We start from the raw sequence: 13,606 nt of genomic DNA, 5'->3' as shown, positions 1-13,606 counted from the left end.
AAAAAAAAGGATCTGAAAAATAAAAAACAATTCTTACCCTGGATTTAGGGGCTGTAAGGGCTTTCTATTTCAAAGCGGGGATCCAAAACTTTTAAAACAACCTGTAAGACGAATGTAGGTAAATTTATGCAATGTTATCTCAAAATATAATTGTCTAATTTTCTCTTAAAGAAGAGATCTTGACCCTGGCAAGAAGGCTGAGCCATTGCCTCCCAGCTGGAATAGGATGCAGACTACCACTGGGCACTAAGAACAAAGATGAGCGCAAGGCACGCCTCAGTGGTGCCCGGCCCTTTCTGTGCACACGGAGTGTTGGTGCCATTGGTGAAGCTGGAGTGGGATGACGGAGCAAGCTGTCGTCAACTGGGCCCTGGCGGGGCATTGTGGGGCTGCCTTCTTCACCGATTCTTTCTGCTCCACCTGGTAAAACAGTGCCCCCCAATCCTGCTCCCACCCTGGCCCTCCGCAGGCCCCAGCTTTGCTTGGAGGAAATTCCTGGAGAGTCCACCTGGGCAGTGGTTTGCGGAGGAGCCCAGGGCTGAGACAGCTGATGCAGGGGAGCTGCTGGGCTATGTGGCTCTTTTGCAAGGGTTAGGGGCAGGCGTTTCTACCTCAGGGGGCCCGGGGCCATTTGAGCCCATCTCCCTCAGCTGGGCTGACAATACAGTGCCTCTTTGATAGGGAGTTCTTTACTGTTCCGGACTCATTCCACTGGGACATGTTCATTTTTTAAAAATCAGCAGCTCAAGTGACATTTTGGTAAATATAACCTATTTTCTTTTTAAATTTAAGTAGATCACACTGTAAAAAGTTTAATTTACATAAAAGAAATCCAAGGAAGGAAATGCTACCTCACCACCTGTTGAAGGCTCAATATCTGAGTATCTGGAGTCACAAACAAGGTCTCCGACTCCCTGGGCCTGTCCAGGTGGGACCTCAGGAAAGGAGGCAGTGCAGTCTTGTGCGAAGTACTTCAGTGCTTTCCAGGTGTGTCCGAAGTCCATGGAATGTTCCACTAACATTGCAGCAGGCCGAAAAGACTACAAAAATAATGAGTAGAACTTGTAATGGTCCACAAAGCCAAATTTTACCATCCATTTCAGAGTGAATATTTTCATTTTATAGTTCCATCTGTAAACTTTCAGTATATCCTTTAAAATCACTATATGTCGCTATATGGTAAACACAGCTAGCTCTCACACCAATAAATGGGTGAGAATTTACAAGTATATACTTTGTCCAAAAAAATCTAATTACAGTTTTGAAAATATTATGGCTGTGTGACCTAGTAACTGAAGAAAGCTGGCATATAAATAGAAAAGCTAATGTAATTAATACTTTACACCAGCTTGCTTGTGCCTCTTTGCCAAGGATGCCTTTCTTTAGGCAAATTGTTCTACATCCATCACGATCTATTCACGGAGTTTATCCTGATTCCCTAGAGCATATATATTTTCTTCAATTATGTTTCCAAGCATTCCAATCATACCTCTACTTCTGAACTTATCACTTTATATTATCATTTTCTGCTTCTGTGTTTGTATCCATGAGAGGTGGTAAATTCTTCTGGGACAAAGACTAGTATTCTTTTTTTGTTTTTTCTTTTTTGACTATTTTACATTTTGCATCCTTTTTTTTTTCTTCCAGAACTGGCAGCAGGTCTATCATCAAAGTAGAATTTTGGTGCATGATTATGAAAGACTAGCGCAATGATTTGCTCATGAGTAACCTAAAGGTTAATTTTTTCTTTGCCTTTTGATCACTACCTTTCCATATTTCCTCAAATAATTTCTTGTCTTTTTCTCCTGAAAACTATCTTTCCAGTTCTTGTGGTCCCTGTCTCCCCAGTACTTTGGATTTACCTTTATTCTGTCTTCTAAGTCTTTTTTAAAAAATTAATCATGTAGTCATTGATCAGCAAGCAATGTTTTCATTAAAAATTCATTCAGGAACAAAACCTAGGTGACAAAACTTGAATCTACATGTATCACTTTTTGTTCTCTGTAAGGAAGCCAGGAAGAGGAGTCCCTGGGTAACACAGAGTATTTCTGGAGGTACGTAAAGGAGTCGGGGGGGCCTGTGCATCTGTACCTTAAAGGTCAGTATAAGGTGGCTGAACTGGAATAGCGCCTCTAGGTCCAACCTGATGCTCACGTGATCAATACCTGAAGAAAATTCCAGAAAGAAGACAATCAATGATTTTGAGAGCACCCTGTTCCTCATGTTACCCCTGCTGTAGTTTATCTGTACTGAAATCACATGGCTGGTGCTCAACACCCTTTCCCAGTCTGGGCTGCTCTGTGTCCGAATCTATGCCTGAGTATCTGCATTTGCATGTTGGTGCCAATACACATGGCCACTGTGCGGCAGAATTACTACCGCCAAGGGAGTGCCAGGCCATGTCCTGTGGGTGAAAGCTCCTGAGCAGGAACTAGCAACCCAGAGCACACGGAAATCAACACGCTTTTTTCTCCCAACGGCTGTTAAGTCACTGGAGCTAGAATTTTGCCTCTTGTTGGGAGACACAGCTTGGAGTATTCCCCTTGGAGTGGGGACCATACGCTGAGCTAGTTAGCCGCAATCCACCTCTAGCAGCGACTAGAAGCATCACCCCAGCCTGGCCATGATGGAACCCAGAGCTCTCAAGACACAACTGACCAACAGAGCCAGAATAGAAGCCATAGATGCAATCTGAAATTGTCTAGCAGCTGTATTTTAAAAATAAAAGGAGTGGGTAAAATTATTTTTAATAATATACTTAAGCCAAAATATAAAACATGTTATCATTATTTCCAATACTTTAGTGTAACTTTTCCCCTAGATTCCATCTTGGAAATCCAAGACGGTTGTAGAGTGACGCACGTCTCAGTTTAGATTGGCTCAGTTTGGCTTTGAGTGGTCAGAAACCGCGTGAGGTACAGTCCGCAAAATGGGACAGTGTGACTCTGGGGTTACTGAGAGCTCTGAGATGAGAGACTCGGAATCATATACTGCTGAGCTTCCAGGCTTTGCACCAAGGGCTCCGATCCCTGTCTAGAGGAGACCCCCACAGAGTGCTCAGTTGTCACCCCCAGGTCTGCACAGTCGGCTGTGACAGAGGGAGGAGCAGTGGAATAAATGCTGAACATGTGGGTCAGAAGAGCTGATGAGCAAAAAGGGCACCATTCATCACTGCAGAGGGGGCTGCGGCAAAATCCCCTCCATTCCTGAAGGAGTGTGAACTCGAGGTGATAACCAGGGTCCATGATGAAATGGCATCAAGCAGACACAGTCACGCATGTGAGTGGACTGCAAAGTGAAACAGCCTTGCATCATGCCTGCCCTAAGCTGTTTATAGGGTGTGGCTATGCCCACTCTTTGCTCTAATGGCTTAGGACCCTAACAAAGACCTATTTAGAAGTCTGAAGAAAACAGAAATTAGAGCCCAAAGAACAAGATAGAGGTTGCCGAATGGAATCATTTTGCGGCCAAGGAAAAGGGGAAGGGTCCCAGGCCAGTGTTGATGGGGGCCAGCGTGAGGGAGGGAGGCCGGCTCTTTATTTGGGGCAGGAAAGGCTGGGGCCAGGGGTGGGACAAGAGGAATCCCTCTTCGGGGCCACACTCAGTGGGCACTGAAGACACACAGATGGTCATGGCCGGTGTGGGGTCCAGATCACAACTGCGTGAAGAGAGAAGGGCCTGCATTCGGGAAGGCAAGAACCTCAGCCAGTAGCCAATTATCCTTTCAATTCAGTTTTTGTATTAAAACTGTTGGCTTGCACTATGTATCAAAATGTCCTTTCTCTCTCTTCCTCTCTTCATGCACCGAGAAGGACAAAGTGCCTGGTGCTAATTCTCACACTTCCCTTGGTATTAGTTACTCTATTAATTAATTAATTAATTAATTATTTTTGGGTACTGGGAATCGAACTTGGGACCTTGCGCTTGCGAGGCAGGTGCGGTGCCACTGAGCTAAACCCCTGGCCCTAGTTACTCTGTTTACATCAGTGTGTTTTGTATTAGGCTTAATTTACCAATACTTCATAAAGTTTTAAAAAATGTATAAAGAACAAAAAGACATTTTCTTTACTCACATGGAAAGAATAAAATGTTCTGAGGTAAGTGCTGAAAATACACTTTAACTTCTCTAAAGGAAAATAGTCTTTCTTAAAAATGAAGATAAATCGATCTTATATGAAACGCCTCATTCTTGGTGGGTAATATCTTGCTGTAACACTGTTAGAGCCATGCAAGGAGAAAGGCACTGTATTAAAATAGGAAGAAATGAATAAGTGGAAAAAACTTAATCATACCATTTTCAGATTGCCACCATTTCTTTTCTCTGTCTGGTTCAAACTTTGTAATTACATTCTCGATGGTGTGGCTGTCGGGTTGGGTGTAAGGGTTGTATGGAAATCAGGAGTCACAGATGAAGCACTTTTGCTTTCCCTGGAAAATACTATCATTAAAATTAAAAATAAAGAACTATAACTTCTTATTGTTGATCTGAATTTAAAAACAAGCTGTGTTCACTGTATTTATATCTTTCAATCCAGGCAAAAATAAAAACCAGAGGAAATAACAAGACATCACATTTTCCATCAGTAGGTATCTAAATACAGTACCAAATTAAATTAAAACATGGCCTAGATGTTTTATAAATTTATACATTTGGGGCAAAAAGATGCAAATTTATATTGAAATAATTTTTTTCTCAGAGACGAGGGAGATGTTCTGAAAGTTATTTCAAACTGTAGAAAAATTCTTAGGGTGTACTTTTAAAAGCTAGAATTACTTCCTTTAGCCAAAAATGGAATATTTGGCAAGAAATTAATGAAGCAGTTGTGTATTAGGTTATTTGTAGCTTTTTCTCCCAGATTTTACAGCTTTCAGTAGAAAACTTCCCATGGCCAAAATCATGTCATACTTGGGGACTCCAGGCACGGAGGCCCCACCCTCCTATTTCATAGACCGGAAGAAGATTTTTTTCATGAATTGGAACTGGTTTTACTTAGGATGGATTTTCAAGGTGAACTTGAGCTGCATGTAAAACTGAAGGGGCTCTGTGAAGATGTCCGCGGGCTGTCACTGATCCACACGGTGACTTGGCTAATACCTGTGGCACTCTAAAGATTTCGGGCAAAGGTATCAGGAAGTGGGAACCGCTTGTTACAGTCTTCAGTGCCAGAAATTACCTACAACAGCACAGGTCCTCAGGCCCTACACAGGGTGACCAGGGCTACTTCTTTGCCTTCACTTCTACTCCGTTCCAGGTACACTGGCTTCTCATGATCTCTCTAGCACACCAAGAACCCTTCTTGACGGAGCCCGCCGTCACTTGTCGAACAGCACCTGAATGGGGGAGGGAGGATGAAGAAAAAGAAAGACGCAGAGACAGAGTCGGGAGCCCCCCAGAGAGACTGCCGCTGCTTTTTTATTCTCCTCCCCTTTTATCGCAGGTGAGTTTGGTTGTTCATCATGACCCTTATCCAAAGACACCTGCTTCCTTGTTCTCTAATTCTTTGGAAATTCCCCACCCTCATGGGCTTTCTTGTTTCTCGGGTTTACAAAACGTTCATCATGTTCCAGGACAATTTCTGAAGGTAAACATCTAATCTGGCAAGGACGCGGTTCCTCGTAACATAGTCTCCTTGCTCCATACAATGGAGGGTGAGATTCAACATGGAGCCTCTATGGCTAACACCGCTCTCCACACCTTCTGTCTGGGGTCTTGGCACAAGCTACTCTCCCTCCCAAATAGTCACGTCTCTTGCTCCTCCCCTTCTTTTGGGTCGCTATTTAAATGCCAACCTGAGAGACTTCCCTTAACCCTATCTAAAATGCTGTCACCTCCACACCCCATAGCCTTTTGCTCTTCTCTATCTCTTTCTGTATTTTATATATTTTCTAAATGCTCATTGCTACTTGAGACTATAATATGTAGTTGTTGGTATATAGTCTGTCTCTATCATTAGGGTTCAAGCTGCACACAGACAAGGACTTTGTTTATTGCTATGTCCCTATCATCTACAGCAGTGTCTGGCACATAGTAGCTGCTCAATAAAATGTGTCAAATGAATGCATGATGATTTTAATGACTATTTCAGTTGGAGTCTGTCAAAGTAAACCAACCCTTCAAGAGTTTCACATCATCAGTGCATTTTAGAATCATGGGCCACCATAAGCCTTATTGTTGAAGAAAACAAAAATTCTCTTTGGAAATTAAGACAACGGATGCTGGATCAATTCTGCATATGAGTAGGCTTGTCCCAGACCTGCCACAGAAGAGCAGCAGAAGCCTTGTGACTTCCTCAAAAGAGGTCAGGTCTTCAGAGTATTGCCAATTAGCCTAGGTTTTCTCTCATTGCTGAGACAAAATACCAGACACCAAAAGTTAAAGGGGAAATGGTTTAGTTAGCTCACAGTCTGTAGAGGTTTCAGTCCATAATCATCCAGCTCCAAGGCAGGGTGGTGTGGCAGACAGGCATCGCAGAGGAGAAATAGTTTGTGGCAAAAGCAAGAGGGACGACCACAGCCCTTTCTCTTCCTTATATTTCATCCAGGCTACTTAGGGTGGGCAGCACTCACACCCTTATCCTAGTGCCCTTGAGCCTAGCATTGCACCACGAATCAGTTCTAGCACCACACACTCTAGATCCAGCCACCTCTGAAAAAGTCCCACCTATGACTACATGAGGCTTTGAGGGCCATCTAGACACAGCCATAACAGTTCTTTTGCTCAGTTCAGACAGAAATTGTGAATCGACAACATGAAGCTCTGCTAGCAGTCCTGTCGTCACAGATGATGCCAGGTCATGCTGGTCTCTGCCACTGTCAGCGGCCACCTTCCGGTGCCAGCTTGTGCTGGACACTGTAGGTCAGCTCCACTGGGTGCTGCTCTCTGCTGCTGCTTTTGTTGACTGCTGGTCCTTGGGGCTCTGAGTGTTTATTGTGCTTTCTTTGGAAATGACTGCTCTACCCACATTACTCAGGACAACAATCCCGAGTCGATTTTCAGGACCTTTGGAACCTACACTACCCGAGAAATAAATCACAAGCAGGTTTACAGGATCACCAAAGCCAGTCTCTATTTTAACAGGGCCTGTGCTGCAGCTCAGGGAGCCAGTACACAGGAGGCGACGGCCCTAGACTAACCCTGAGAGGTGTCCCGGGAAGCGCTGCTGAGATAGCGGCTGAGGCCTGTGTCCATGAGGCGCAGGGCTGAAAGCTTGCTGTGAATGTTGGTTTGCCAATAAGAGGCCCAGATCCCTCCCTTCCTGATCTTAACCATTCCAGGCCGCTCCCTCCTTTCTTCAAAAGGCAACAGTATCATCTGAAGTGGCGGCTGTGGGGCAGGGTGTCAGGCTGCCTGTCCGGCTGCACACATGTTGGAGTGGACAATGGTGGTTTGGTAGCCAGGGAGGATGCTGAAGCAAACTGGCCTGGTCCACTGTGGAGAAAGTGGGAGCAGAAGGAATTGAGGGGAGGGATGGACTGGCTGCCTGCCAAGCCACAGCTCCTCTCCAGCTGGCACAGGGAAAATGAGTCAGGTTCTTCTCGTCTGTCTCAAAAGTATTTCCAGTCATACTGTGAAAATTACTGGGGAAGACATTCAACTGCAAGTCTTAGAGGGTATTTTTCTCTCAACATTTTAGAAGCTTATTCTATCTATCTATCTATCTATCTATCTATCTATTTATTGGGGTACCGGGGATCGAACTCAGGTCCTTGAGCTTGCACAGCAGGCAGTGAAACCACTGTGCTAAATCCCCGGCCCAGAAGCTTATTCTTCAGTGCTGCAGCTCCCAGTGATGCTCAGTTGTGGCCACTAGATGTGAGAATCTCAACTCGAGTATTGCAGTAGGTCCATGTTGTTTTGAAGCTTTGAAGAAAATCTTCAGCTTGGCCGTTCTTTCTTAGATAAAATCATTCTCTTTGTGCATGAATTTCTTTTCTTTTCTTTCTTCCTTTTTTTTTTTTTTTTGCAGTACTGGGGATCGAACTCAAGACCTTGTGCTTGTGAGGCAGGCGAGGTGCTGCTGAGCTAAACCCCCGGCCCGCATGAATTTCTATCTAGATTTGTAGTGGGATCCTCACCAGTAACTCTTGTTAGCCTAAAATATTTTGAGGACTTTTTTTCTTCCTGACTCTAAGCTTTCTAAGATTTCTGCCATTCTCTAAACAAAAGAAGCCTTTACTTTGATATTTGATTTACTTTTATTTTTGGTAATGTAGCTTTGTGATAAAGGCACATCAATTTCTAATTACAGTCAGAGTGTTGGCTCATGGTAGCAGTAAGCAAATACCACAGTTAAAGAGTAAGACAGAAGTTCCTGATGTTAGAACTGAGAAGCACGCCTTTGTCCAGAGGGTCTGGTCTTTGTAAAGTCACTGGAGGAGCCGTCCATCCCATCTGGCCGAGAGGAGCGAAACTTCCACCATGTAATTTCCTGACACATGTAGACACTTCGTGTTCTTACATAAGTATTTCCCAAACTTAGAACAGTGCTAAGCACCCAAGTATTGTCTCTACTTATTTATAATCCTCATATTTTACTAGAAACCAATTAGAATACAAAGCATTTCCCTGAGATCTAAACAAGTTGCCTTAAATAAACAATACATGGAAAAGCCTGAGCCACTAGCATTAGGCTTATGTCCAATTTCCTTCCTGCACATCCTCTCATTTAAGGGGTGGACATGGTAGCCTCACTGTTTCCAGCAGGTATGATACTCAGATGACCTTGGATGCTTGTTCGGCTGCCAGGACACAGGAAGAAAAAACCCTAAAAAGTCACTTGCCCTTTAATAAACTGGTCTCTCAGGGAAAAGGGGACAAAAATACATTCATTTTGGGAACTTACGGTTTTTGAGACACTGCAACTTCCAAGTGGTGTGAGTTTGATGTACAGTGAGTTCAAAGTTCTCCATCTTTCTCTGTGTAAGGCAGAGCAGTGGGGTCATGTATTTGGCACGATGGCCTGGAGACCTTCCCTGAATGCGTCAGTTATGTTTGCTCTATGGGACAGACTATGGCAGCTAAGTCGACCAATAGAATTAGAATAATACTCTTCAAAGCCTGAAGCAAAAAGTCTTTTCTGGGTAATTCTAAAAGTAAAAGGAATAGAAGTTAAGTGTTTTCTGATTAGTTGAGTCTCCATTCTTTGAATTATTTTACATATGTCACTTCAGGAAGGACCACTGTCTCCTTTATTGCTGTCCGAGTAGCCTCAGGTATACAGGAAAAATCTACATCACTAATTAAATAACATCACAGCGAGGAAACTGAGAACCAACCCACCTCCAGGTACCTGGGGATGCAGTACTTCTGGGCTGCGTTCAGCCTGCAGGTAGAAGACACTGTGAGCTGGGAAACGCGGCCCATGAGGAGATCGCCAGGGGCAGGATGACAGGCACCTGTGTCGCATTCATCTTGAGCTTTCAGGTACCCGAGCCACCCTGAACACAAACAGAATCAGCTGCACAGAAGGCAGCCCGAGGGTAGCACCAGGTCTGACAAGCAAACTGGTCAAGTTGAATACGGCATTTATTTTTAATACCAGTTCTGTGGCTCTCTAAGCCTCACCTTGTGGATGCTCAAGTGCCCATAGCCTGGTGGCAAACTCCTGATGGAGATTACACCACCCGAATTCCCTGGCCTCACCCGGGCAGCCTGTAGCCTGTGACAGATACAGAGTCTGAAAGGCTGCTGTCAACTCCATGGTGTGATCCATGCCCAGCATCTCCTCTGACATCTGGCTAAGCCAACTCCAGCTGGGACCATGGCCTGGGTCCATCCCCTCAACCTCTTGCTCCTAAGAGCACTCTGAGTAAGTAAGCTGCACACAAATCCCTGCATCTGTTCTGCGTGAAGGCAACCTGGCCTGAGTCAGCCTCCCTGGGAATTTCTTTATGTTTCATTTTAGGACAAATAATGACTAATTCATGGACAGGAGGACAGAGAATTCAAATCCTACCTCTTATATCCATGGTTCCAATCTGTACAAAATAGGAGAATTGAAGAAATCCTTGAGAAATAACTTTCCCTTATAATATACAAATTCAGTGGAATCATTTAAATACCTGGATTGTTGGGTTCGGCTACAACATGGAATAAATCATGTTCCTTTAGAGACAGAGTTCTAGTATGAATAGCAAACAGCCCATTTTGTCACATACTGCCCAGTGGACCTGCCAGGAAGGGCTTTGGTCATTCATGAGATAAGATCACCCAAGGAGCAACATGGTCTCAGGCACATCAGTCTCAACCTTGTTATTCATGTACAGCCTCTGAGACAATATCTATAAGTTACTGCTTTTAAAAAAATTTTGTTTTAAATGTTAAGTTCTTGAGAAAGGGTAAGTTCCTTGGAAAAATTATAAGTGTATTAAAATTTTAGCATACCAAGCTACTGTTTGTTTTTTAAAAAAATTTTATCAATGCTCCATTTTTTAAAAATTTAATTTAATTTAATTTTATTTTATTTTTGTACTGGTGATCGAACTCAGGACCTTGTGCTTGCGAGGCAGGCAGCAGAACCACTGAGCTAAATCCCTGCCCCCCCCAAGCTACTGTTAAATAGTAATAGCAAGAGTAGCAAATAATATAAAACATAAAATGTCCTAGATAATAGGTAGCAAAAGGGTGAAGGAGAATTTAAGTGACTTAGAACACAGCTGCCATTAACTGCAAGAAATTTCAACCACAGGGTAGTCATATGTAAACTTCTTTTGTTTATAATGGCAAAAAGAATCAGAAGCTCTAGGCAGGGGATCTGGCCAGGCTGTGGGTTATAAATTCAGGCAAAGGGGTCTTTCACTAGAGACAGAGGAAGAAAACACCACTAGCAAACCCTTCTGCTATCAAGTCACCTAGAAAAATGTAACCATCATTTTTCTAACTTTGTGTATTACCTAGGAAGTCTTTGACTCTGAGAAAAAATTTGCATTGAATAAGGAAAATATTGCTTCATTCACATCTGAAATAAAACCAGGGTTAGATCACAGAGTGGTAAAAAATGTAAAGGTTGGAAAATAGCTGGGTATAGTTAGGCATTCTTAATGACTATAGTCTCAGCCATACCACTCTGAATGTCCGATCTCATCTAACCAAATGACTATATTTGGACATTTACATGTTTATTTAAGATTGGACAAAGATGCACTAAACTTTTAGTTTAGTAACATGTGATGAATGGTCCTGTCTTTGCTTGCCGGGTGGCAGTAAGTGTGATGACTCTTGAATTTAATTTATTCAAATTATAGATTTGGACTAAAGATAAGTGCTTCTAAAATGTGTTGAACTGAACCCTAAATTAGCACGATTCTCCATCAAAAAAAGATGTGAGAACAATAAATTTGAGAGATAGTGCATCCTAGCTCTCTCTCTTGGATATTCACATTGGACACCAGCACATTATAGCCCCTGAAAAAGTCATTCTGTAAAATCAAAATGCAAACCAAATATCTCCAAAGTTGCTTAGTCTAGCATTTCATGGAGGGCATTTTTATTCAACTCAGATCATTATTCCATGCAAAACTAGGAAGATATTTTGGGAAACGCTAATCACATTTGTATTTAATCTAAATCTTCCAGCCTAAAACAGTCTGAGTGGTGGGTTGCTATGTCTTACTTGGAGACTGGATGTAAAGATAAATTTGGGGAATTAAGCTATAAATCAAATGTAATCAAAATTACTCTGGAAATTTTCATAAATTGCCTACATAGTACAGTGTAGATGAATGTGTGTACCCAAAACTAAGATTTGAGAATCATGAAGTTAAAAAAGGTAACAAAGAAAAATCAATGTACAAATGGTAGAATATTTGAATCACTCTAAGTAAAGATAACTGTTAAATTTCCTTTCTATAAGTGCGGGGGAGCAGGGTAACTGGAACTATTTCTTGTCTGGAAGACTTTCTCCATTATGTTATATACTAAATTTTTGCAAGCAATAAAATAATAGATTTGTTCATTGTTGGAAAGATTGAATAAAACAAAGTAGAACCTTACTGGAGCTAAACTCCAAAGTCAATACACTTAGAGTGAGTGTACAAATAACAAAAGTCTGCTTAATATTTTGTGGATAGCTATTTATAGAAATAATTGTAGCTCTTCTTTTACAAAGTATATTTGAACAGGATGATACAGTATAATTGCTAATTCAGTTGAAGGGTTGGAATCTTGCTTGATTCTGGAGGCCAAAATTTAGGTACTGTTTCTCTCTTGATTTCAGTTCAAACTATATACATGGTAAATTTGCAGAAATAAAATGGCATTCACATAAACAGTACAGGACTTAATAACTAAAAAATGTTTAAAAAAAAGAACAAAGGAGAAAGAACCGCTTGACCTGACATTACAGCTTGCTATGTAGCTACAATAAACACAAGAGGGTGATCATAGCAAAACAGATGTGTTCTGGCCAATAGACTGGAATACAGAACCCAAAAGTATAGCCAAGCAAATATGGCCAACTGATTTTTGAGGTGCAAAGGCGGTTCAATGGAGGAAAAACAACCTTTTCAATAAATGCAAGAGAAATTGGAAATCCACAAGTGAAAACATAAACTGCAACTGCAAATTTATGCCTTGCATAAATATTAACTCAAAATGGATCTTGGACATAAATGTAAAACTATAAAGCTGTAAGACAAAAGAGGAAATCTTTGGGTCTTAGGGCCAGGCAAAGGATTTTTAGAATTTATGACAAAAGCATAATCTATAGAAGAGAAAGTTGGACATTTTCAAAACTAAAGAACTTTTGCTCTGAGAACGACCTTGTGAAAAGGTGAAAACGTGAGCTACAGACTGGGAAAATAGAATTGCAAACCACACATCTGAGAAAGCCATTACGTTTCCAATATTTAAAGAGCTCTCAGAACTCAACATGAGAAACCAGTCAAATGAGAAAATGGCAAACAACACAAAGAGACATTTCAATGAAGAAGAGGTACCGAAGGCAAATAAGGACATGAAAGGAAGTTCAACATCATTAGTCACTAGGGAAAGCTAAACAGCAATGAGATATCATTAGACATCTATCAGAATGACTAAGATAAAAAGTAGTGATAACTCCAGACACTTGAGAGGTGTGGGAAAACCAGACCCCTTATGTACAGCTGGTGGGAATGTCAAGTGTTATGGTCACCGTGGGAAAGTATGGTACTGTATGTAGTTTCTTACAGAACTAAGCTTATCCTATAATCCAGCAATTGTATTGTTAGTTAGTTATGCCAAAGGAATCATAACTTATGTTCACACAAAAATCTGTATACAAACATCAAAAGGCTGGCAATTACTCAGGTGTTCCTCAGCATGTGAGTGGCTAAGCAAAGAGTGGTCCACGGAAGAGGACTTAGCAACAAGAAGACCAAACTATGGGTAAGCAGTGAGGCCAGCAACCACTGAGATGGCTCTCAAAAGGATTGTGCTGATGGAAAAAAGTTAGAGAATGCACAATTTCATGTATATTCCATTTTTGAAAGACAAAATTATAGAGACTAGGAAGAGATCCATGGTTTTCAGAGATTAGAAAAGCAGGCAGGCAGGGAGGGAAGCAGCCACAGCTATGTGAAGGAAGTACTAGGCATCCTAGAGGTGATAAAACTCCTGTATCTTGACTGT

General features: G+C 42.0%; 1 protein-coding gene across 1 annotated transcript in view; it reads right to left on the bottom strand.

Moving 5' to 3' along the window:
• Positions 1–9,734, bottom strand: part of Lamb4 (laminin subunit beta 4) — a 92,631-nt gene extending 82,897 nt beyond the window's left edge. Inside the window, 6 exon segments of the mRNA XM_087206564.1 lie at positions 38–101; positions 852–1,040; positions 2,092–2,165; positions 4,293–4,428; positions 9,281–9,453; positions 9,566–9,734. Of these exon segments, the coding sequence (XP_087062690.1) occupies positions 38–101; positions 852–1,040; positions 2,092–2,165; positions 4,293–4,428; positions 9,281–9,453; positions 9,566–9,734 (805 nt within the window).
• Positions 9,735–13,606: the final 3,872 nt, after the last annotated feature.

This window comes from Heterocephalus glaber, unplaced genomic scaffold, assembly GCF_053883595.1.
Source record: "Heterocephalus glaber isolate CG9 unplaced genomic scaffold, H.glaber_assembly_v1.0 deba00000676, whole genome shotgun sequence".
In the NCBI taxonomy this organism is placed as follows: domain Eukaryota; kingdom Metazoa; phylum Chordata; class Mammalia; order Rodentia; family Bathyergidae; genus Heterocephalus; species Heterocephalus glaber.
This window is presented reverse-complemented; position numbering and strand designations above follow the sequence as displayed.